We start from the raw sequence: 26,445 nt of genomic DNA on the forward strand, positions 1-26,445 counted from the left end.
CAGCTCACAGCTGTGACCACAGAACTGCGCTAGTTCCATATATAGCTATAAATCAGGAAGAAATGCTTATTGGGGGGAAAAATGTAAGACCTTTCTTACATTATTATTATTATTATTATTATTATTATTATTATTATTATTATTTTCAAAAAGCATTTCTTTATTATTTGATAGCAAATAAAAGCTTCCCTTACTCTACATCTTTCCATTCTTCCATACAGTAAGTATTCCTTTCCATAGGATGGTGAGAATCAGCTAACCCCATCAGTTTAATTGTAATGCAATTAATGATTTTCCAGTGAAATTAATAACTGAATAAGGAATCTGCAAATGTAATCCTTATCCTGCAAGCACTTCTCTACGTGGTACAGTTAATACTGGGCATGTCTACCCCATACATTCAAATCAATTTTGAATCTTTTTAGAGCGCAATCCTATGTCCCCTGGGCAAGTATCCCAGGGACCACAGGATGGCTTGGAAAATCCCTTCCAAGAATCAGAGACACCCCCCCTTTACCCAATCCCCCTTGCAGCTGGCATGGCGAGGACCCCACCAGCTGTATCTCTGAGGACAGAAAATCAACTTTGTGGTGGGGGGAAGGGTTTCTTTTTTCCTAGTAGGTGGAAGTGGAGGAGACTGGAGAGGCCAGGAGATGATCTTTGCAACTAGCAAAGATGCAAGAGATCAGAGGATGTGGAGGCAGATTGCTTCAGTCCAGCAAAATATAGAAATCTTGGAACACTCCGAGTTTGGGGGCATCTGTTCAGTGACGGTTCTGTCCATAGGATTGTGACCTTAGTTGTCTTGGGCTGGAGATAGTTGATTTTTTTTAAAGAGAGTTTCCAAAGACATTGTTGCCCTTGATGAACAAATAAATACATTTTTGTCATTTCAGTGCCATCACTAGTCAAACAGGTTTTGTAGGTTTTTCTTGAAATTTCCCTGCAATAACTTTATCAGAGTAGACGCGGAATGAGGCTACAAAACAATGCTTCTCTCCTAGCACTCTGAAAGCAGCAGCAACAATTGCTTGTCACCAGCTCCCAGTCAAAGAATTCTGGAAAGATTTCTCGTTGGCCCACTCTCAAAGTGAAGGACTTTGAATGGGAAACCGGCCATTGTTCCATTGCTACCTGTTTGATAAAAAGCATATCAATGTATTGATTGATAGGGTGGTAACATTTCTTAACCCACCCACCCCCAACCCTTTATCAAAAGGATTCCACAGTGGTATAGAAAAGTGTGACAAAATCTATTCACACAAATGTATTTATATATTATAATGAAGAAAGGGTAACCGTAACAAACACAAGAACAGATTTAACAGGATACAAACAGACTAGATAGATAGATAGATAGATAGATGAAATTCCCTTTCAATAGCAAGGTGCTGAAAAGATTGTAAGGCTGGTATATTGATTACGCAATGTGCTGGTTAGAATTTACTTTGAAGAATTTAAGTGCCAAGATATATAATAAACTTCTTCTCCCTAGCAGCAGGTTCACTGATTCCCCACCCCCAACAAGTTGAGTTAGATATCTTTGTTTTTCTCTGTACCCCTCCCACCTCTCTCTCTCTCTCTCTCTCTCTCTCTCTCTCTCTCTCTCTCTCTTTCTCTCTCTCCCTCTCCCATGTTTTAGGACAGATCTACCTCAAGCAGGATATAACACTTTGAAATTGGTTTGAAACACTATACGGAATGTGTCATGACCCTCAACAGTTGTCAATACCGTTATAAACAATTATAAAGCAGTAGTGTATATCCTGCCTTAGTTTCTTCTTAATACTTTCACCTTTGCTATTTTGCAGTTCAGGACATACAACCGCGATATGGCTGCTGTCAGGACAAGAGTATTCGAAATAGTCAATTTTATAAACATGGTAAGATGTTATGCCAAAGATTCAGTAGCTCAGTTCGGACAACACATTTCTCAATGGTGGTTATAGAACTCCACAGTGGAGTTTTTACACCACCGTTGAGAAATGTGTTGTCTGGAGGGAAAACTCCACCCCATGGTGGAGTTTTTTTTTAGAAAACACTCCACGCTGAATATCCATGCTGTGCAGAGGAGAGTTCCTGCACAACCATTGCGTTATGTGGAGGACTCTGCGGAGTTTCCCATTGCGTTGGGTGGACTTTTCCCACTAGCTACAGAGTTCTGTGGCCAGAGCGGTGAAAGGTGGGAGTGACACTCTAGAAGAGCTGTTGGGATTGGGTTTTTTTTCAGCAATGGCTGATGGGATACCATCAGGAGGACTGGGGGAGGAGAGAGGGCAGAGGAACTGTCAATCAAACATCACATTGCCTTTTACTCAAGTCCACAGGAGCCCACAGTCACACAACGGTGGAGTTAGAACATTGTTGTGTGGGGAGTACCTCCTACAAACTCAATCACTGAGTGGAGTTGTCCTACTACATAGAGAAATGTGTTGTCTGAACTGAGCCAGTGGCTGAAAAAAAAATAGCAGGGATTTCCTGTGATGGAAAGATGAAAGTCTGTGGACAAAATCTCAGAGAGCTGATGGCAATCAACCCAAGAAATTGCCATTGCTCTCTGGTACAAATCACCTTTTCACAAACAGTGTCCTTCAGATGTGCAGAAGTAGAGCTTGGAAAAATTCCCACACAGCCATACTGGGGGTTGTAGTTTAACACATCTGGAGGGCACCAGGTTGGGGTAAGCTGTTATAAGTCAAGAGTCTTAGGAGGGTTAATCCATTCCCCTTTCACTGCTTCCCTGATTTAAATTGCCCCCTCCCCAGCTGCTATTAGCAATACAGATACATCTCATTTCTCCCTTCAACAGCAAATAATAGATGGGGATATTTAAATCAGGTTAAAAACCTCCCTTTCCCTCCAGGGCAAGAGTTCCAGCCAAATCTGTCTCCACCCTCTACTAGCTACTTTTACATAAAGAAAAGAAGAAGAAAAACCAAGAAATCAGAACAAGGATCTCATGTATCATTTGTAGTTTCCCCGGAAGATTCTTATCTCAAACCATATCTAATTCCTGCACCCAAGGAGCGGGAGTGAGTGGGAGTGGACTCAATTTCAACTGTGATCTTTTTCTTGAAGAGCTTCTCAAGGTGTCGTTGTTGTTCTGATGATGGTTTGTCCTCCCTGCAGGTTTACAAAGCCATAAATGTTCATGTGGCATTGATCGGCCTAGAAATTTGGTCTGACGGGGACAAGATTGTTGTGCACGAACTGGCGAACGTCACGTTAGATCGGTTTAAAACCTGGAGGGAAGGAGTACTGCTGAAGCGTAAAAGGAACGATAATGCCCAGTTACTCACGTATGTTCCACAGTGGTGAAAGGGAACTGTGGCTGGGTGGGGAGTGCTCGAATGATGTTTTGTGAGTCGTACAGGACTCCAGCAGTAACCTAAATGCATTAAAAGCTTCAAGCATATTTTTTGGGAATTGTGTAACCTGAATACTGTCCGGCTTAAGGTAGAGCTGCAATTCCCTGCCACTTGCATCCCTATTGTTATTTCTGATCTGGATTTGGAGATAACAGTGGTGATGTCCACGTAGGAATCCCAGGAGGCTCTGCTGTGCAGGCCAAATTGGGGACCCCTTGGCCTAGCAGTTCTGCATCCCTGATGTATAGCCTACAATCCCATGCAGTAGAATTGGTAGGTCTATTTGCCTGTAGCAGTGATAGACTCAGCAAGTGATACAGTAATTGTGGCTGTTGTCAGAGATCCCACACTCTGGTTTTCTCTCCCACACTTTCTAACAGGGGCATTGACTTCAGTGGAGCAACTGTAGGACTGGCTTTTGTGGGAACCATGTGTGATTCTGCCCATTCCTCAGGAATTGTTCAGGTTTGTGGAATTGGATAGGATTAAGAAGAACAAAGATTAGGGTGCAGGCAGAGAGGGCTTATAGGAGGGGTAGGCGAACTTTGTGGGCCTATGGACACATCTTGAAGTTTGAGAAACTGCCCTTGGTACCACTAGAAAATGGGATGTGTGGCTTGTCACAAAGCCTAGTCATTGGGCATCTTAAATGAGCATTTTATACCATGCTTGTGACTGGCCACTCATGGATCTTCATGGGTCATTTTGATGATGCAGTGATTCTCCTATGCCTCTCCCATTCCTTCTGTAGCTTTTCCTGCTACAAAATAAAACCTGGAAAATCTGATTCTTCTTGGCTATAATGCTAATTGGCGCTATTTCCTGCTGTGTGCAGGAGAGGTTGCTCTATAAAAATGACCAGGGGAAGATGCCATCCGCCCACTGACCCTATACACAAACACAATGTCCCTGGAAAGACACTCCCAGGACGTATCATTATATTCCAGTGGCGGCGTAGTAGGGAAAATGCTGAATCACTTATAGGACCTCCATTGCCATTTGCAAGAGTGACAAAACTTTATTTTAACGGAGGAGATGGGAGGGGGAGCCTGCCACCTCTTTTCAAAGTAAACCAATGCCACTTCTTGTGAATTACTTTCTCTTTGATTTCTCACTGAAGATTTCCTTTGCAAACTTTTCAGCTCTGTGCTAATAACAGCACATTCCCCCTTTTGTTTCCTGTCAGACTAACAGTAGATGAACTAATGTCGTTTGTGCAGGACCACACCACAAACCCCATTGCTATTGGGGCTACGATGGCGCATGAAATGGGCCATAATTTTGGCATGAATCATGACACCGATTTCTGTGCATGCAACTCTGACTCTTGCATCATGGCGGGGACACTCAGGTGAGGAGACTGTATACACCAAGGGAGACTAGCAAATGCCATGATTGCTTCTGGATAGACCTGCTTTGAAACAGTTTGGGATTAATCGTTCAGCTAAGTAAGCTACAGCATGGAGTTCAAGCCAAGGTGGCGTTGTTATCTGGGAATTTTCCAGAAAGCAAATGTGCTTAATGCAAAGCTTGCAGGAACTAGTGACTTTATCATCAGAAAAGATGGCCAAGTTAGATAAGATATGTATGCTTCAGCGTGGTGGCCCCCCTCCTATGGAATTCCCTGCCTCTGGAGGTCAGGCAGGCGCCAACTTCATATTCCTTTCGGAGCCTCCTGAAAACGTCATTATTCCAGGAAGCCTTTCCTTAAAGACCTGACACAGTTTACTGTACATTTTGCTTCTTTGAAGATCTATTTTAAAGTGTTTTATTCTGTTTTTTAATTTGATTTTATCTTGTACACCGCTCCGAAATTTTCAATGGGGAGCGGTATATAAATAGTGTAAGTAAATAAATAAATAAAATAATATACAGGCCGGTAACTCACCCCCAGTCACCCAACCCCAGAAAAAAGAATATTCTCCCCCATTTTTGGAAGTACTGACTGCCAAGAGGTAGAACCGCTGTTCCAGCAACAACCCAGTTGTTGTGCTGTCCATTATTAGCACTATTTTTCTGCTTAACATTTTACTCTCCAAAGCTGCTTTCACACCCACAGGCAACATATATGGGGTGTGTGCAAATATAACACTGTGGGAAGAAAACACTATGGGGAGAAAAGCTAGGGATGGCTGCGCCTGGGGAAGTTCAATTCTTTATTGGCCGAATGAAGTCCCACAGCATGCCTGACTCAGTTTGCATTTGTGTGCCAATCCATGGCTATTTCCCCAAACTCTGGTAACTTTTTGCATTGTGTGTGTGTGTGTGTGTGTCAAGCTGCAATTTGTGCTAACAGAGATTTGTGCAAATTACGGTCGAAATTTGTGCAAATTACAGAAATTTGTGCAAAATTCAGCTGCGATATATGCAAATGAAGAAATATGGAAAATCCACAAACTGGCCCGATTCATTGTAGACTGACGCCTTAACTAGACCTACCTATTATTGCACAACAGAGGGGTGAAGATGTCATGATATTTTTTATCATGAGATCCCCCCTCTGTTTACACGCTGTGGGCAATGACCTCAGAGTGAGAGGCATCGTGCCTGCCATTTTTTATCCTTAAAGAGGCAGCAGCACACAAGTGCTCATGTGTAGAAGGTAGGTATTTTTTAAGATAATTCTTTCCTCGCTCCCCCTACACCACCCAGATGGGCGCAGAGCTCCTGAGGAGCTCTGCGCCCCGTGCGAGGGTCCAAGCTCCTCACAAGGAAGCTTGTGAGGAGCCAGGACAAACTGCAGCACCTAGCCACACGTTCTGGGAAAACTGGGCCTAAAGGGTAGGGTGAGATCCTGGGGCAAAGGAGGGATCATCCCTCCCTGATCCCAGGATCCTCTGTGCATCATGTGGATGCACAGGCACAATCCCGGGGATCGCCCTGGGATTTTGCCCCGTCTAGCTATGGCCTGAGTCAGGTTCTGCAGCGGAAAATGGATCAAAGTCCAGGTAGGCTGAACCAAGGAATGCTCATCAAACTCCACCTCCCAAATAGATTCCTCCGTCAAGGTAAGAAAAGCAATCCTGAGCAGACAAGTGTTTGGCAGGAGAAATAGTTAAGCAGCCCCAGCCATGCTGGTCTTTTGCTGTGATGCTTTTTTGCGTTTTCTTTTTCCTCTTTTCTTTTCAAGTTGGGAGACGGTGGGTGCATCTCCCACACATTCTGTAGCCCTCAGTGAAATCCACAGAGAGCAAAAACTTTGTTTACTGACTCTGGTTTTGTCTTGCCTGTTCATTCACAAAAGTCTTCTCAGGCATCTCACACTATTGCTAAAACAAACAAACAAACAAACAAACCCTGTGACCTTTTGTGTTAGACTCTTGTAGCCTTGGTGTAACCTGCAAGCCTTGGCAAGCTTGTGAAATCTGCTACAAAAACCACATTACTTCATATTTTATACAATAATGATGAGGTCAGAAATCTGGGTTCTTGAGAACACTGTGCGGCTGATCCTGCGTCATCTGCTGGTTTAATACCCTTGAAATGGCTTCTTTGGCATTTCACACTGAAGATCTTGCTTAGAGAAAACTTGCTTTGTTCCAGAGCACAAGTGCTGAAGTTTCTGGCGCAATGTTGACCTTTTCAGAAAACCACATCTGCTGGTCAGGGCATTCAAGTTCCCTTTTGGCATTGGCTTTCACGCCATACGTTGGCCAATGTTCATTCCCATCACTTTGTGGCAAGTTTCAGAAGTATTAGAGTGGTCCAGAGCTGCATTTTTCTAGATACGTTTGTCAACCTCTCCCTCCCCCTATTTATTTTAACTACTTACCGGAAGCCAGATTCTGGCTGGACACCAGGAAAAAATTCCTGACTGTTAGAGCAGTACAACAATGGAACCAGTGACCCAGGGAGGTTGTGGGCTCTCCCACACTAGAGGCATTCAAGAGGCAGCTGGACAGCCATCTGTCAGGGATGCTTTACTGTGGATTCCTGCATTGAGCAGGGGTTGGACATGTTGGCCTTATAGGCCCCTTCCAACTCTACTTGAGCCAACAGTGCGATATGGCTGCAAGAAAGGCAAATGCTATTTTGGGCTGCATTAATAGAAGTATAGCTTCCAAATCACGTGAGGTACGGTTCTTCTCTATTCGGCCCTGGTTAGACCTCATCTAGAGTATTGCGTCCAGTTCTGGGCTCCACAATTCAAGAAGGATGCAGACAAGCTGGAGCGTGTTCAGAGGAGGGCAACCAGGATGATCAGGGGTCTGGAAACAAAGCCCTATGAAGAGAGACTGAAAGAACTGGGCATGTTTAGCCTGGAGAAGAGAAGATTGAGGGGAGACATGATAGCACTCTTCAAATACTTAAAAAGTTGTCACACAGAGGAGGGCCAGGATCTCTTCTCGATCCTCCCAGAGTGCAGGACACAGAATAACGGGCTCAAGTTAAAGGAAGCCAGATTCCGGCTGGACATCAGGAAAAACTTCCTGACTGTTAGAGCAGTACGACAATGGAATCAGTTGCCTGGTGAGGTTGTGGCCTCTCCGACACTAGAGGCCTTCAAGAGGCAGCTGGACAACCATCTGTAAGGGATGCTTTCGAGTGGATTTCTGCATTGAGCAGGGGGTTGGACTTGATGGCCTTGTAGGCCCCTTCCAACTCTGCTATTCTATGATTCTATGATTCTACTATTCTATGATTCCCAGTGGAGGCTGGTGGCTCTGATATCAGTGGGGAGGTGAATCCATTCTGGGATTCTATGCAAAGTCCAGGGCCTCCTTTAGAGTTCTGCCTGAAACCTGGAGTGGATTCTCTGACATCATAGCCATCAGTCTCCACTGACTATTCCTTTGGCCATGGACCCTATGTAATTTATGCAATAGGAGGAAATGAAGCTCCTATTGCACCTTTGGCCATACAACTCTTTTTCCGTTCTTCCACCGGATCCCTTTTTAACTGGAGATGCTGGCAATTGGACCCAGGACTTCTTGCACACAAAGCATGCGCTCTATTACTGATCTATAGTCCCTTCTTCCCATACATGCATGCTATTATTTTCTGCATATTGGTTCATTTTTGCAGACATAACGTACCCCGGGATTTCAGCTCCTGCAGCCTCCAAGAGTTCCAGACTTTCATTACAGACCGAACCCCGAAATGTATCTTGGATATGCCGTTAGCCAGGGATATCATTGCAACACCAGTGTGCGGGAATGACTTTGTGGAGGAGGGAGAAGAATGTGACTGTGGCACTCCAGAGGTAACTTCTTAGGAGCCGTTGTGAAAGGGGACTTGCCATGGGCCTGAATCCTTTCAGAATGATCTGGCCGGTGCCTGCTGAAACCTCACAAGCTAGAGAGGTGCCTGAATGATTCACAATGGGCAGGGATGTCTCTGTGTGTGTGTGTGTGTTGTGGGAGGGAGAACAGGATCTCGCAAAACCACATCAGGAGCAAAACCAGAATAACAGATGCAAAACAATTGCAGGGGAAATGATGTATTAGGCAAAGGTGCTTGATTTGCGCAATGCATGTGGGTTATGGAATTCAGCATCTCTTGATAGAGCATTTGAATCATCTTGGTGTGCGCATATATATATATATGTGCAGAAAACACAACAGCTCACTTCAACTACGCATGAGGCTTTCTGCACATAACCAGCAAATAAGCATGTCACCTTCAGCTCACTATGATGTGCACTGATTTGCTAGGACGAACCATGAAACATGCTGCAGAAAAACCTTTTTCCTTATAAACTATCTTCCCCAAAAGATACTAATTGGAAAAGACCAGGCTGAAAGGCCAGCAAAAGCAAGTAGTAGGCAATTTTTAAATCTATAAAAAGTTATGAACTGGATGCCCTACTGGTGGTCATTTGTTTTAATTCTGGAGTGTTGTCTCATCGCCTGCATGTCGGTTGATTAGTAGTTAGGTAACACAATTCTGTTCTTGGTTTTAAGGAGTGTAGAAACGACTGCTGTGATGCTGCAACGTGCAAACTGAAGCCAGGTGCTAAATGTGGATATGGGGAATGTTGCGAGAAGTGCCAGGTAAGGGTACATTTTTATACTAAAATTAGGTATGTCAGAGGAAACTGTTCTTGCAAATTTGTGCAATTTACAGCTGTAATTTGCGCAAATCTCTATTTGCACAAATTACAGCCAGATTTTTTTTTTTTTTTTAAAAAAAAGCATTTAAAGTCCCCAGGACTTGGGGAAACTGCACGTCTTGGCTCACAAAAGCAAGGCAAAATGGGTGCACCACAGAAGTCTGGTGGGCCCCCAGAGGGCTGGATTTCCCTGGGTTGGACATCCCTACTTCATAGTGGGTTGGAAAGCCCTATATGGTTTGGGTCCAGGCTACCTGCGGGATCACCTTCTCCCATACAATCCTCCCCACACACTCAGGTCCTCTGGGAAGAATCTACTTCAGCAAGCAAAAACTAGATTAACAACTGTTACCCAGAGGACCTTTTCTTCTGCTGCTCCCAGACTGTGGAATGGCCTGCTGGAGGAGATTCGCCAACTTGACAGTCTTTTAGAATTTTAAAAAGCAATAAAGACTGATCTATTCTGGCAGGCCTATCTAGTGGAATTTTAGAATGTTTTCAAGATGTTTTCAAGATGTTTTACTCATGTATAGTATGTTTTTAATCAGTTTTATATCATGTTTTTATACTGTTTGTTTTATACTTTGAATGGTTTTAGTTTTTGTGAACCACCCAGGGAGTTTCGGCTATTGGGTGGTATAAAAATGCAAATAATACTAATACTAATACTAATTGTGATCACCATTATTCACTCTCTATTTGCTCAACAGCTCAGACGTGCAGGAGCTGTATGTCGTCTAGCAAATCATGATTGTGATCTGCCAGAACTGTGCACAGGGCTCTCTCATCAATGTCCTATCGACCGCTTCCGAGTGAATGGACACCCGTGCAAGAACAACCAGGGTTACTGCTATATGGGGAAGTGTCCCACCTTAGCGAACCAATGCACTGAACTTTGGGGAACAAGTGAGTGTATGAATCTTGGAAGGACAGAACATCAGAGTTGAAACACACTAAGCCATAAGCTCCAACAGTCCTTAATAGCTGTCCCTATTTTCTGCTGCTTGTCTTTGTTAGTGTTCTCCCAAGAGAGAAAGTAGAGTTGTCTTTCTTCAGGGTTTAGCTCTCTCTATGGCCAATGGTCAGGGATGACGGAAGTCATAGGCTGAAAAAACTTAGAACTATTGTTCACCTTGCAGCTACTGAGGTCTACTTTCAGTGGTTCAAACCTTCTTATTGGAGAGTTAAGTTTTTCACATATCTCTTTAACCAAAAGGGACAACCAGCTTTGGACCTTGAATCAAATGGTGGAGAGGTCATTTTAGAACAAACCAATATTATATGTGGAGTAGACAGCATCAGCTTAGGACATTTTTATGCCTGAGGCAGAGTAGCTTCCATGGTATGGGGCACACTTATATGTTTCCCTCTGAGGTCGATGAATGGATTCAGAGCCTCACTGAAATCAGAGCCACCAGCCTCCACTTATACCATTTAATCTGAGCCTGAGAAGCCAGACACCTCACTCATCTCCGTGCTGCAGTCTCCTTGCCTGGCTGTCCCCACCCAACACCACCATGCAATATGTATGCTGATGTTGCAGGAAAGGGACAGCTCAGCTGTTCTAGCATGTGCCCATGGTACTCAATCAAGATGCATCATACATAGGGATGTCCATAGTTTGCAAATCTTGCCTTTTGAGGCCCTGATGGATTCCCACTTCTTACCAAGCTCAGCTTGCATTTGTGAGCCGAGCTGAGGTCTTTTCCTGAAATCCTGGAACTTTTTTGCCATTTTTTTTCAAAAATAGAAAGTTGTGCAAATCGTGGCTGCAACTTGCCAATTCTAGCCACAGTTTGCATGACTTCCTATTATATATATATATATATATATATATATATATATATATATATATATGCACTGAAAATCCATGAGCTGGCCTGATTTGATGCAAATTGATTCAAGCAAGCTGACAGGGAAGCAAGCCGAATTCCAAGGAGCTGATAAAAGCTTTGTGAACTCCACCCCATCCCCTGGATGGATTCCTCAGACTTGCCTAATAGGCCAAGGCCAAGCAAGGTATTATTGTGCCTGAGTCAGAAAAAAAACCCTCACAAACACCTCTCTCCTTCTCCGGCAGTAAAAATACAGGTTGGTTCGAAGGCTCTGTGATGAATGTATTGAAATCCACCCTGCATACTTCAGACTGCATACATAATCGTTAAGAATACTCAGATTAGTAAACTGATATTGACTAAACTTATATGTATAGCTGCTCTGAATTAACTTAAGCCACTTGTAAAAGATCTTCTCTCTCTCTCTCTCTCTCTCTCTCTCTCTCTCTCTCATACACACACACACACACACTGATTGATTTATTCTATTGTGTTTTCTCTCTCTCTGCAGCTGCTACAGTGGGTTCAGATACCTGTTTTGCTATCAACAGGAATGGGGTTTATTATGGCCACTGCAAGAAGGCTAATGGCTCATTCCTGCCATGTGGAAAGAAGTAAGCAATAGAAATGCTTTACCACTTGGATTTGTGGAGTTCTCAAGAAAGACCAAGTCCCACAGCATGGTCTGAGGGGATACATTCCAGCCACCTCGCTGAACTAAGCAGATCGCAGTCTGGGCAGTTCAGGATTGCTGATTGCCTGGATGGTCGTATGCCATCTTGGGTTCCATAATGGAAGAAAGATGGGTTATAACTGTAAGAAGTAAGGATGTCATCAGAGTAAAGGTTCTTGAGAAGTCAAATGCCACTGCTTGATACTTGTGAGTAGGATTGGGGTGGGAAGCACAGCCCATGACAAATGGGCCTAAGAACCTAAGAAGAATGAATGGGCGATCTTTCCAAGTCAATGGAAACATTATAATTATTTTATTTGCCCATTCTTTAAAAGGAGGAGGAATGATTAATAACTGGCTGTTTTTTTTCCAGAGATCTAAAGTGTGGCAAGCTGTATTGCACGGGTGGTTCAAGACTGCCTTCGATCGGAAACATGGCATCATTTGATAATTGTAAGAGCAGTTTTCCAAGCAATGGTCAAGAAGATCATGGGATGGTTGATGGTGGAACAAAATGTGGAGAAGGCATGGTTAGTGACTCATATTCTATATGGTGTGATTCAGAGTTGTTGTCAACGTTTGCTGGTTAAGAGCGGAGATTTATGGCTGTTCTTGTGAAGGGTGGAGGCCGAGCCAGAGAAACAGCAGCTGGGATTCCTTAGTCGGCTGGGAGCCCGACAGAGTAAAATAATGCAATACTCCAGTAACAGAGTAGGGCTTCTAGATGCAAGCAGAGTTGAGGACGCAGGCCAAGGTGTCTTGCGTCACTATGGTGTCCAAACACATGGAGGGCTGGATGGGCCAAATGCTGGGGGTGGCACGTTGTCTCCAACGTCATCCCTGGGCTGCTCAGGACCTTTTAACACCTAACAACCTGACACCAGGTGCTGATGATTAGACCTGCAGCTTCTGAGCTCTGGCAGCCAGCCGACACTGATCCCTCACTCTCATGAGGCTGCACGGGGCTGGAGAACCTGATGATCCCATCAGACTGTGTTAGAGGGGCTTCATCTGGGTCTTCCCTGCCCCCTGGAAGTAAGGGGTCTTGTCCTACATTAATGCTAGTCACTTCCCCAGGATCTGCTAGAGTTTCCCCTTCGCCTTCATCCTCTGATGATGAGGAGTCTGGGAGAGGCATGGCAGGTGTTATGTGGGCAGTTTCTGATAGGAATGTACAAGAATTTCATTCATGTTCCCTGAACTCCATCTCGAAGCTCGTTCTGACTCAAATCTATATCAGATTGCCCACTTTTCTCCCCCACAAAATCCAAAAGTGTTTAATTGCATTGGAGTCCATGTTCAGTCCAGAAGGTGCAAACTGGGTAAATCCTGATCAAAAATGAACTGAAGCAATTTCTCATACATCCCTAGCTTTAAGAAGTATGTGACTTTTCCAGACCACCTCCATTTCTCCGTCCATACTCTCTCACAATCCTTTACTTTCTACTTGTCTGGGAGTATGAGATGCAAGGCTCCTTCTTACCTTGTATACACCTCTCTCTGAAAAGTTGGGAGAGGGCTAGGGAAATCATGGTGGCGGGTGGTTGTGACCCATGGGCCTTGATATAAACAGAAGCTAACAGTAGAAGCAATCCTGAAGCCTAAAGATATTTTGGGGTTTCCAGCGCCTCTTGTTTTTTGTGAACCTAAGCAAGATCAAAGATAGCATCCTGATCTTAGGTAATTCAAATACATAAATAAAAGCTTTGCCGTTTTTTCCTTTTGATCATCTCTGGCATTTGACTTCCAGGTCTGCAGCAATGGACAATGCATGGACATTGAGAGAGCCTACAGGTCTACCAACTGTTCTGCGAAATGCCAAGGACATGCTGTAAGAGTTATATGTTAAGGAATGAACGATGTCCATTGCTTTTTAGTGGGCTGCTTAGAGATGGGATGCTAAAATCTTTTCCTTCCTCTGTGAAGCATGTATACCTCTATCTTCCTCTCACAGTAATCTCCGAGGACTCCATTCCTCAACGTAACAGGGCCACTGAACTTCTGGGCTTCTTTTGCTCTTCTTGACGTTGTGCATTTCTCACAGGGTTGTTGTGAGGATAAAATGGAGAAGAGGAGGTCTCTATAAACTTCCGTAGGGGCCTTGCAAGAAGAAAAAAAGACAGGATATAAATATAATAAATAAATAAATAAATCTTAATTGTTATTATTTATTTATTTATATTCTGTTCTTCTACAAATATGTATCCAAAGAGGCCTAAACAAAAAGGGAGAAAGGAAGGGGGGGAACCCACCCACTAATAATAAACATCAAATAGCCACAAAATTAAAATCCCTTAAGGAAAAGCAGCAATCACAGTAATTAAAAAACAGCAGCAAAACAAGATAGTAAAAACCTTTTTGGCTGAAGGACCGCAAGATGGGAGCTACACCACTGAAAATGTGGCTATTTAGGTAAGCCTTTGGGTTGGTTGCTGCTGTAGGATGGCTTTGTTAGCCATTGTTCATTAGATCATTTGATCTGCAACACTTATGTGGAGAGGTCTGGGACCTCAGAAATATTCATTTTTGCATTTTTTAAAAAACAAAAAAATATTGTTTTTGGTTTGTGTTGTATGGCCATCTCATATATCAGCACTCAGAAAAAGACAGGATCAAAGAAATTCTCCCAGAGAAGGAAGGAAGGAAGGAAGGAAGGAAGAAAGGAAGAAAGGAAGGAAGAAAGAAAGAAAGAAAGAAAGAAAGAAAGAAAGAAAGAAAGAAAGAAAGATGTTGTTCGCTTCTTGCCCATGTGTTTGGGGGGTCAGTCTAAATTCCCTCCAGGGACCCCTTATAACTCAGTGTCTCTGAGTAAAAGGGATTGAGGATCTCCCCACACGTACACTATAATTCCTAAATGGGCAACCTTTTTGTTTTACAAGGCCTGAGAGGATAGGAGGAAATGAATCCAGAGAAGGCTGAATCCCAGATGAAAGGAGAGTTGCTTTTGTCTTGCGAAGGGATCTGCAGGGTGGTGGAGAGGAAGCAGGGTTTGCTTGGAGCTGGGTTGTTGCAGGACTGAACACAGTGTCAATAAACCTTAAAAGAATCCCCACAAGTGCCAATGCCCTCCTTTTAGGAACGTGAAGTCTGAGTGCGCCCCAAAGCCCCTGAAGGTTCACACCTCCCAGGACTGGGGTGCGGGACTGTACCATGAGCATTCTGGAGGCTAATGCTGTTTGTGCTTTCATAGGTATGTGACCATGAAATGCAATGCCAGTGTGAAGAAGGATGGGCACCACCAAACTGCGATGACCCCACAACAAACAGATGTAAGTAAAAGGAAGCAGGGCTCCATTGCTGTCCCCGTTCTCCTCTGTCTTTCCACACTGTAGAGCACAACGTGCTATTGATTCTTTAGGAATTGGACTGGATGAAATGCCAATGCCAGATTTGCAGACTTGTCTGCAGGCAGCTAATCACAGTGGGGAGGGGATGGATTTGGGCTATTTTTAGGGAGGGTTTTTTCAATGGGTCCAGAGGAGGGCTTACCACTTGCGCTGCTGTCCCACCGCAGGTGGTAAACCCAACCCACTATGAATAGGGTGGCCATATGGAAAGGAGGACAGGGCTCCTGTATCTTTAACAGTTGTATGGAAAAGGGAATTTCAGCAGGTGTCATTTGTATGCATGCAGCACCTGGTGATATTCCCTCTTCATCGCAACAGTTAAAGCTGCAGGAGCTATACTAGTGCGATCAGATACAAAAGAGGGCAAAGCTGCATGCATACAAATGATAACTGCTGAAATTCCCCTTTTTATTTCCTTACCTATCTCTAGCACATACAGTGTACAGAACACACAAAATGTTTTTCTGCATGATCATGTGTTCCTCCTGATAACTTGGTACATACACACTCAGAGAGAGCCCCCAAGTGCCATATTGTGTTTATTTAAATGGAAATAATAACCTGGGCCAGATCTACACTACTGCTTTAAAGCGCTATAAAACTGTTATAAAGCGCTTTAAAGCAATAGTGTAGATCCGGCCCTGGTCATTTGGGAAATGGGTCATTTGGGAAATGGAGCCATGCCATTAAATTCCTGGCTGGCTGGCTTGAATTTCAAGTTGTATTGATTTGTTTATTATTTAAACATGTATAGACCACCCTTCATTACAGGGCAATGTACAATAAATACTCATATCATAATACTAAATAACAATAACAAAATGTATATGCTGTAAGTTAGAGTATGTGACTTAGCTGCTTCCTGGACCATGGCTCATTTTGAAAAGTTCATTTATTTATTTAATACAGACTTTCTCAACCTAGTGCCCTTCATATGAGTTGGACTGCATCTCCTATCAGTCTGAGCCAAGCATTGGGGTTGGAGAAGGCTGATCTTTCATCATCCTTAATTCATTTTTTACATGTTTATCTCATCCTTCTTTCAATGAGCTGAAGGTGAAAAACCCATGCAAACACACACACACACACACACACACACACACACACACACACACACACACACTTATATCCTCATAAGAAAATGATATGCAGCATTTGCGTATCCAATGCACTTCACATACATTCTCCTGTTCTTATCCTTAGCACTGTAAGGTGGACCAGGGCCTAATCTACACCAAGCAGGATATTCCACTATGAAAGCGGTGAGACAGTGGTATATAAAAGGCAGGAGCCACATCAAGCAGGATATAGTGGTATGAAAGCAGTATATGGTACATGTCAGTGGGCCCCAACAGTTGTCAGTGCACTTCTATACCACCGTAAAGCAGTAGTGTGGCTCCTGCCTTTTATGTACCGCTTCCATACTGCTTTCACGGTGGAATATTTTGCTCGGTGTAGATGACCCATAAGTCACACATGAGGAATACATAAGGTGTGGGCCCTCATAATTTCCAGGAATGGTTTCTCAGCTTCCAACATGACTCCAGCAGTATAATCTCACAGTGTTTGTTTGTTTGTTTGTTTGCAGATATCATCGTCATTGTTGCTGTGTTGGTGACCCTGGCAGCCACCGCAATTGGTGTTGCCATCTTGTTCCGTTACAAAATTCTGAGGAAGAAAGCAAGTCAAAGGTGAAGCTTTCAAGTGGAAAATTCTCAGATAAACCTCCTCAAAGCGTCTAAGTTGCAAATTGGCTAAGCATAGGGTTGTCATGAGTGCCCCTCTGTCCCCGCCAGACCCAGTCGGGTGCTCCTCTTGTGAACTCAGATGCATTCACACTTTTACCCTCACATCGATGGGGCCTTTCAGGGGGGTTGCGGATGGCAGCGGCGACGGGGCGAGCACCCCCCAAGCCTGGCATGGGTGGATTCGCACACCCTTATCTAAGCACCAGGAATTGCGTGACAGTCCAGAATGTGGGGTGGGGTGGAACACTGCAGTTGGCTCAAATTGTATGCTGAATTCCAGAAACCTGCCCAGCTGAAGTTACAAACTAGACTTGATTTAAATAATTGAGCTACGGCGTATGTATCTAGGGATGGTGTGAGAGTCCACAGGTCATGTGTGTGTGTGTGTGTGGAGTCTGCTGGATTCCCTTAAGCTCACCTTCCCAGATCCTGCTCGCTGAGCTCCGGGGTGCTCTTAGACCCACTCATTGAGTATCCTGCAGCTTGGTGAGCCCCTGGCAACCACCTGTCCCCTTAGCAAGCTACCATTTCCCACAACAATGGTGGCAGTTCAGCAAGCACCCAACAAGGCCGGGAGCAGGTGAGTCCATTCATGACTATATGTACCGGCTTAGCTCCAAATTGAGAGCATGGTATAGAAAGGGCCTAGTTATTGCAACAGCCACACAAAAAGAAATATAGCAAGGTAGCAGAGAATACCTTGAAACATGTGGTTGCCAGTTTCCTTTGGCTAACAAGAACTAGTCCTTCCTTCAACCACTTCCCCATAATTATTTGAGTATACTATGCCACGTTCTGTCCACCTCCGAAGTTCCCTTCAACACAATGACCTTAGCTAGACCTAAGGATTATCCCAGGCAAATGGAGGGGTTGTCCCTGCCTGCTCCCGGGATCCCCAGTGTGTCATTTGGATGCACAGGGATGATCCCGGGACAATCCTGGGATATAGGCCTGGTCTAGCCATGGCCATAGTCTTTCACTAGTTCAGGCTGGTACACCAATGGCAGATAGGAATAGCCTAGCCATGGTTATCCATGGCATGGTACCCTCCTGGTTAGCCTACTGTAGTAAGTTGTTTGTGGGGCTGCCATTGAAGACTGTCCCTATTTCACCTCCCCTTTCACTCCTTCCTCCTAAATGTTGAGCTAGAATATATTTGAGTATTTTCAATTCAGCTCTAGCTAAAAAGCATTGGGAGATGGATGGAATGCCATGGGACTGAACTGTAGCTTCTGGAATCAGGTTCTGGAATCAGACTGGAAGCACCTCCGTCCCCTTAGCTGCTTCCCTGACAAAATCCAGAGGCCCCTCCCCATAACATTTGTACACATAGTAAAGTAAACAGAAAAAAAGGTAGGAGACATTTGATGTTCTTTGTACAGAATTGTACAAATGCTAATATTTAATGGTTTTTATGACAGCGACCACAAGACTGTAACTGGAGCCACAAACCTCGGCTTCTCGGGTGGTCAAGAACAGAAGAGAAGACAGCACGTTGGCCCCGCCCCCGCCCCTCCAGAGGTAGGATTGCCAACATGAACTGTTTACACAATAGACAACCGCATACTAGAACCGTTTAACATCTGCAATCCATTCACTTGGTATGAGGCACTAATAAATGTTCTCTATAACAGCAAATTCAGGTGAGTGGGTTCCTATGAGTCTGGAAATGAAATGGGCCCACCCAAAAACAAAATGGTGGCGTCTACATCTTTGGGGGCCTCCCTAGGTACACAGATTATATAAGTTTTTTAAATTAAAAGGAAATAATGTTTAAAGAAAACAAAACAACACCCCCCTGTCAAGTAACTGTGAGATTCCAGAATGCTGAGGCTGGACGAAACTGAAGATGAGTGAAGGTAGATGAACTTGGCCTACTCCGCCCCTTATATATTATAGTACCTATCCTGGAGGTGGGATTAAGATGGGAGAGGGTATGTCTGCCAGGAGGTGAAACAACTCCCCCGCCCCCAAGTACAGGGATGTTTCAACAGAAAGAAAAATATCATTTTCCTTTCCCACTCTCCAGAGGCTTGTCCTGTTATATAGCTACAAATAGGGAATATCAATGGGAAATCTGGTTCTCATTAGGCATGTGCTCCGCTCCAATTAGAACCGGAGAATCAGAAGCGAATTGGCCTGCTCCGCCTAGCCCAGAGGCGGAGTAGAAGCAGACCGCAGACCCCTAGAAGCAAGGCGAAGAGAAGCGCCCATTTTTGGAGTGATCCTCTTTCCGCGGACCGATCCGATCGCCATTTTGAAACATTTCGCCAATAGGATTGCATTGCGGAAAAGAAAAGGGGATAACTATGTTGTTTTTTAAGCTATCTTTCTGAAACTTCTTGTGCTTAGAGAGTCATGGCTGGGGGTCATTTTGAGCTTACTCTCAGCTCTCTGCGTGGTGCAGTTCTCTTGCTAGAATTTTTTAAAAGTAGGGTAAAGGCGGGAAAAAGATCACCTTTTTGATTGCTGAGGGGCAGAGTCAACTCCCGGTCATGATCACATGATCCCAAAATTGGAGATGGGGGTAGGCAAAACGGGTAACTTGGGATTCTGAGAACTTCTCTTTCTTAGTCTGAACGGACTTTTCCCAGTGTTTTTTAAAACAGTAGCCCCACCAAATGCACAAACACAACCTGAAATCATATACTAAGCCAATAATAAGAGATAGAAAAAACACAGCACTGCTACCCACCCTAACCTTGGGGAACAACTGAATAGATGTGGTGCAAGGGGATGAGCTCCCCTAGAGCATGTGGACGTGCCCTCACTCTCCTGTACTTGGAGGGCCATCAGAGCCCTCCAAAGAGTAACCCAGTGGAGCAATGCCTATCATGAGTTGAAGTGAGCGTTTGCTTCTTAAAAGACTGGTACCTAGACAGGACCAGTCAAATTGGCAGATGATTCCCTCTTTGGGCACGTCCACCCCCCTATTACTGGTAAAAGACAGATATAGCCTTTTTAAAAAAGTTCTTCTTGTTGTTTATTCAGCAACACTGCTGCTTTTAATTCCACCCCTCCTTTGTTTATTTATTTATTTATTTATTCCATTTTATATGCATTACTGGCTTATCCTTGGCTCACTTCCTTATGCCCCCAGAAATGTCTGCTGCCTGCCTGCCTTCCCTCCCTCCTCCCCTGCCCGCCTCGCAGGGATGGTTTGTGTCTGGCTTTGACTCAGGGGAAAAGTCCTTCCTGCGCTCAATTACACTTTTGGAAGTTCCAAATCCATTTTTCAAGTGTGGAGGAAGATTCATATTTAGGTTGATCTCTACTCCCCAATTCATGGCATCTTGGGATTTCCTTTGAAATGGCCCCATTGAGCTGTCTGCAGGTTTAAGCTCCGCCAAAAATCAGGGGATGATGGGATTGCCTTGTACTTTGGTGTGATTGTGGATCTAGATGGCATCTGTGAGTGTGCCCACTTCCCTTTTTTTTATCTGTCCAAATGTCAGAGAACAGTCCACGTCTGCAAATGGGGTGCCTGATTTTATAAATTCCCAAAAAATCAGGGGATGATAGGACTGCCTTGAGTCTTGGCGTGCATGTGTATCCCTGGATAAGCTATTATGGTGGTGAGTTTGAGGTTTCTAACATGCAAATTGACGGAGCTATCGAAAGGGGTGTGAATGGGGTGCCCAATTTTCATAAATTCCCCAAAACTCAGGGGATGATGGGACTGCCTTGAGTCTTGACATACATTTGTATCCCTGGATAAACTATCATGGTGGTGAGTTTGAGGTTTTTATCGTGCAAATTGACGGAGCTATCAAAAGTGGTGTGAATGGGGTGCCCAATTTTCATAAATTCCCCAAAAATCAGGGGATAATGGGACTACCTTGAGTCTTGGTGTGCGTGTGTATCCCTGGATAAGCTATCATGGTGGTGAGTTTGAGGTTTCTAACATGCAAATTGACGGAGCTATCGAAAGGGGTGCCCGATTTTCATAAATTCCCCGAAAATCAGGGGATGATGGGATTGCCTTGAGTCTTGGCGTGCATATGTATACATCCATGAGGTGTCATGGTGCCAAACTTGAGGTTTCTAACTTTAACAGAAAAAAAGTTGTATACTTTTTTAGCTTAATGCAAGCCTATGGGGGAAAAAAACGGAGCTCTGATCCAGATCCGGAGCTCCACAGCGGAGCGGAGCAGACATAGGCGGAGTGGGGGCGGAGCAAAGCGGCCCGATCCACAAATCTCAGATCTGGAAGAGAAGCAGAGCGGGGGGTCCGTGCACACCCCTAGTTCTTATTTGTCTTGGCAGACTTCCGTAGTGCGTACAATTTGATTTGCATCTCTGAGTGGAACTGCAGACTCTTCCCTCCAGGAAAATTTTGGGGCTTTTTTGGGGTGGGTGAGGTTCTACAATTTGCACAAATTTCTGAGCAATTGTGCAAATGACAGCCAAATTTGTGTAAATTACGCAGATGTTTGCGCAATGTGTGCAATTTACCATGGCACAAATTTGGCCATGGTTTCGTGCAAACCTGGCCACGATTTGCGCAAATTGATCAGAAATTTACCCAAATTGCAGAACCTTCTAAAAACGTGCAAAATTCCCGAAAAAATCTCTAAACTGACCCGATTCTCCACAGATTGAATCTGGTACCACATATGGAACTAAAACAAAGTCTTGGGGCCCATTTAGTGTTATTACATTTATATCCCACCTTTCTTCCTTCATGGAACTCAAGTTTGCTACATGGGATTCCCAGGGAGTCTCTCCTCCAAGCACTGACTGACCTGCTTAGCTTCAGCCATCTTGTATATATTTTTAAAATATATAGAAATACGTTGAAATAGCACTGACTTGTACGTCTTGCATTTCATGTTAAGATGCCACAAAGCCCTTTGTGGTTTTTAAAAGCAAGAATGGCACAATTTTTTTAAAGAAGGGTTAGACGTCTTCAAATGTACTTGTTTCCTGTTTTCAGGTCAACTCAGCTAGATGTCTCCTCCCTCCACCTCCACCCCAAGCAAACCAGCCACCAGCTTGTGTTGTGGTAAGGAGAATTAAATGAGATATTTCTTGCATAAGACATAGAAACTAACTATACTGGTAATTAGGGCTGTGCTCCGCTCCATTTCGGATAGCAAATCCGAAGCGGACCGACCCGATCCACCTCCGCCAAAGGTGGATCCGGATCAGGTCGGTGGAGCTACAGATTGAGGCAAAGTGGTTCACTTCCATCCGGAGCTCTGAACACAGGTAAGGGAGGAGGGGGCACAGTCCATGCAGCGACGGCAGCGGAGCCAGGTAACGGGGAAGGGGAGCTTATTCAGCCCCCCTTTAGCCCCCTTTCCCTATTTACCTGCCTCTGCTACCCTCCACAGAGGCAAGTAAGTAGGGAAGGGGGCAAAATGTCGATCTGCCCCTCCGGATCTCGCTCCACGGAGCAGAGCGGGGGAGGGTTGGATCGGCCCAAAGCGGATTGGCCCAATCCAAAAGTTGTGGATCAGGCCACGGAGTGGTTTGGGGGGTCCGTGCACAGCCCTACTGGTAATACAGTACAAATCCGCTGAACCAAATAAAACAGGTGGTATGCAATCTATACAAATATAGCTCACCGTCATGAGAGCAGAATATATTACTTATAATAAATCAGCTTTTAAAATGCTCCCATTTCACAAATGAAGAACTCACAGCACAATCCTAGACATATCTACTCATGCATATGGCCCACTGAGTTCAGTATGTTCTGAGGAGATACACGTAGGATCGTATTGTAATTATTTTAAAACAGGGAGATTTCTATTTCTGCTTGTTTGAATTGTTTCTTGATTCCTTCCCTGCAGACTTCTCTGTGGATTGAAGATTCCTGTAACGAGCAAGGGGTTGGGTTAGATGATTTCTAAAAATCTATGATTACATGCAGTGGATGCTGGTGTCTCTGAATTTGGTGGGGCTATGACTCCATTCTGGTTTTTAATCCAAACCAGCCAGAACTCTCAAGAAGCTATCTAAGGTGTTCAACCCTATCCTCAACCCTATCAGCAACTGGATAGCTACCTTAGAGTTCTGGATAGTTCTACCAACCTCCACTGATTATATGATATCGGGGTTCTAGCAACTCAGGTGGTATCAGACTATATGCAAATGTTCCCCTTCTGATTACATTAATCTGATGTTATTTCCTGTTTTTCCTCAGAAAATCCCAGGTGAACACATGCCAGCCTCCTATCAAAATACCAAAATGGTAAGTCGGATAATTGAACTCTCCTGGATGGATGTTTCTGTTTCTGGGAATGACCACTCAGTTGCTTCTAGGGAAGTTTACAATCAGGGTGAAAAATGTGTCATACACATCCTGATTGTCCCCTACGTCTTTAATGTTCAAGATATACTGCTTCTGAACATGGATGGTTCAGTTAGTTACTATGGCATGGTGGGTCTGTCAATGGGTACCTTTTCTGAATGTGTGTAATCTCTTTTGAAAGCCATCTAACCGAATGGCCATCATGTGGTAGTGATCTTCAGGTCCAGGAACACCCCCAGCCACCATTGTGGCCAAGGAGCTAAGTCATCCCATTACCATTCTGGGGACAGCGAATTCACCCAGGTTACTGAGAAGAGCATCTGGCCCATAGAAACACCAGGTTTATTGGGCGAGTCTTTGTTCTATCAAGTTTGATGCGCTGTCTGTTAACAGTGGCCATCTCAGGCCTAGAATATCCCACACTAACAGTGCAAACCCATATATGTCTACTCAGAAGTAAGCTCCATTGGGTTCAATAGGTCTTACTTCCAGTAAAGCGTGAATAGGATAGCAATCCAGGGCTCCAATCCTAAGATCCATGGGAGGGCATCCCATAAGAGATGTCCGATCTCCTCCCTCCCCACTCCTGAGGACAGAGAGAAAATCTGCCTATGTATTAATATCTTAGTCTTCTGCCTGACTAGGGGTGTCGGAAAAATTCGCTCCTTTGGGATTTTCTCCTGGACCCAAATTCAGACCCCAATGCACTTTGTGGTCATAAAACCATACGTTTCTGAGCTTGTGATGCATTCCACAAAATGAAAAAAAAAGGGTCCGACAAGATTCACACACTTTTTTTTTTAAAAAAAAAAAATCATAGATAAATGTGCACATATCCAAAATGTGCACAAACATACTTTAGTCAATAGGTGCATGTGCAAAAAAAGCCTGCATAAAACACATCTTTTTTATAATGCAAACACCATTTCAGGAATTTGCAAACATTTTCGCAGAACAGCCTTTCCTTTTGTGGTCACATTTGCGGTTGTGATTAGGACACGTTTGCGTAACGTGAAAACATAAATGAAACTCTCTTACATCCCGAATGAAGACAGATGAGTCAGGCTTTGGGCATGACAGTAAAGCAGAACGCACCACCAAAGGGGGCTATCACCAGGGATGTTGCGGGTGCCTGATTGGGTTGGGAGTCTGATGGACCCAGTCAGGCACCTGCAGCACATGTGTGGGCCTGCAGGTAAAGGGCCTGGCAGCCATCTGCCCTTGTCCGGAGCCTCCATTGTGTACAATTTCCCCATTGTATAAAAGGTAGCCATAAAGGAAATGCACAATGCAACGATTGAGAACATGTGCAATGCAATAATGGAGGGTCCGGAAATTGTTCATTCGCCCCATTGCATAAATGGCAGTCGTACAGGGCTCATTGATGCAACCTGGGGAATTATGTCATTTCCGGTGCATCCGTTGACACTCGCAATGGAGGTTTCAGATGAGTGCAGACAGCTCCTGGGCGCCCATCGGATGCCCCCCGAGCCACAAAAGAATCTCGCGAGCAGGGGAGAACAATAACGGCTGCGGTGGGGTGAGCATCCAACAAGTTCTACCACCCCTAGCTGTTCTTTTTGTCTTGTTTGATCTCCCTTGCCAAAGGCAGCATCTGCAAAGATCCTTGCAGGAGCCGTCTCAATATCCAAACATGTGTTGTTGACCCCTGTGTGCAAATGCAGTTAGATAAGCGCCTCTTTCCTTTCATTCCAGCCCATTGTGAAGCCGAATATCCCTCCACCTCCAGTTCCAATGGCCAAGCCAGCCTTATCTCCTCTCACAGGCAATGCAGTAAGTCAGTAATCATTGTTCCAAGGCATTTTTTTCTCCTTTTGAGCTGAGTACTGGTGTGAATCACATCACAGTGTGAATAGAACACTCTCCCAGAAGTGTCAGATTTCAATTTTTTTCAGAACAATATGTATGGAGATGGGGAAAGGGCTGAGAGAGGGGGTCCAGATGCTGGTACCCCCAAGTCTGGGTTAGTGGTGGGCATTGTGTTCCATCTTGAGGGATTCCCCAGTGAGCCCCAAATCCCAGAAATTCCACCGCCCTTGGCAGCAACCTAGATTACTATTCTGTTGGACCAGGCTGAAGTAGCTAAGAACTTTCTTCCAGCTGCAAGGTAATCGCACAGGGCTTTGGTAAGAGCAATCCCACCAGTCAACATACACATCTCTGATGTCAGGGGCTCCAACAGATCCAAAACCCAGAAGAGCTTGCACTGGCAGGTTGAGAAAGAGGAAGGAATCATATTTTTCTTTCCTGATTTCCCCCCATTTCTTGAATTGCTTCCCTCTAATTGATGCCCATTTATGTCTGCTGGGCTGTCATAGTTCCCACCCCATTCTGGGAGCAGTTGGGGGGACACAGGAGGGGGCAGTTGGGAACACACACGCAGGCAATGATGGAGTGCATTTAATTTCCTGAATGTTTTCTTCCCCCACAAAAAAAGGCTACATTTTTTCTGCCTCATTTACAGGACACGGTAGAATTTATTTTGGATTTCTTTTGGAGGTGCTTTAACTTTGAACTTCATGAGGTAGCTGAGAGTGCTGTTTCCCCACCTGAAGCTACCCATCTATCCATTACTCTGTAGCCTCCCTGACTACCCACACTTCATAATCTGGAAAATCCGCAAGGGAGGAGTAATCTCATGATATGTTCCCCTGAGCTTTAATTGAAGCATGGGAAGCCCAGCAGCCTGCAGATTAGGGCTGTGCAGGGACCCCACGATCCACCCTCGGAAGCCGATCCGAATCCTCCAAAGCAGCCCTGATTCGCCTCGGGGCTGCCTCAGGGGTTCCCGATCTGCCTCGGTGCTGAAGCTGAGGCGAAATCCAAACCCTCCGAGGCGACTCGGAGTTTTCTGGGTGCCGGCTGTGCAGCCGGCACCCTGAAAACTCTCCCCACTTACCTGGTGCCTCTGCCATCCACCTCCACAGACGGTGGAGGGCCCAGGTAAGCCCCCTCCCCCTTATCCCCTTACTAGAGTCCACTGCTGCCGGTGGACGCAAGTCAGCGGTGGCGGCAGCGGCGGATGCAGGTAAAGGTAGAAGGGGCTTACCTGCTGCCTCCATTGCCACCATCTTTCTTCTGTCAGCTTCTGGTGCTGCCGGAAATGAAAGGGAGTAGGTCGTGCAATAACTTAATGCTGCAC

General features: G+C 44.7%; 1 protein-coding gene across 1 annotated transcript in view; it reads left to right on the plus strand.

The window, feature by feature from the left end:
• Positions 1 to 26,445, plus strand: part of LOC134407391 (zinc metalloproteinase-disintegrin-like NaMP) — a 63,476-nt gene that overhangs the window by 34,156 nt on the left and 2,875 nt on the right. Inside the window, exons 8-23 of the mRNA XM_063139138.1 lie at positions 1,812 to 1,883; positions 3,130 to 3,299; positions 3,749 to 3,833; positions 4,589 to 4,719; positions 8,394 to 8,571; positions 9,272 to 9,361; positions 10,131 to 10,326; positions 11,767 to 11,869; positions 12,302 to 12,458; positions 13,679 to 13,759; positions 15,119 to 15,197; positions 16,864 to 16,966; positions 18,445 to 18,544; positions 21,960 to 22,028; positions 23,175 to 23,222; positions 24,999 to 25,076. Coding sequence (XP_062995208.1) covers positions 1,812 to 1,883; positions 3,130 to 3,299; positions 3,749 to 3,833; positions 4,589 to 4,719; positions 8,394 to 8,571; positions 9,272 to 9,361; positions 10,131 to 10,326; positions 11,767 to 11,869; positions 12,302 to 12,458; positions 13,679 to 13,759; positions 15,119 to 15,197; positions 16,864 to 16,966; positions 18,445 to 18,544; positions 21,960 to 22,028; positions 23,175 to 23,222; positions 24,999 to 25,076 — 1,740 coding nt within the window. The remainder of the gene's footprint in view (positions 1 to 1,811; positions 1,884 to 3,129; positions 3,300 to 3,748; positions 3,834 to 4,588; positions 4,720 to 8,393; positions 8,572 to 9,271; positions 9,362 to 10,130; positions 10,327 to 11,766; positions 11,870 to 12,301; positions 12,459 to 13,678; positions 13,760 to 15,118; positions 15,198 to 16,863; positions 16,967 to 18,444; positions 18,545 to 21,959; positions 22,029 to 23,174; positions 23,223 to 24,998; positions 25,077 to 26,445) is intronic.

This window comes from Elgaria multicarinata, chromosome 12 (genome assembly GCF_023053635.1).
Source record: "Elgaria multicarinata webbii isolate HBS135686 ecotype San Diego chromosome 12, rElgMul1.1.pri, whole genome shotgun sequence".
Classification (NCBI taxonomy): Eukaryota; Metazoa; Chordata; class Lepidosauria; order Squamata; family Anguidae; genus Elgaria; species Elgaria multicarinata.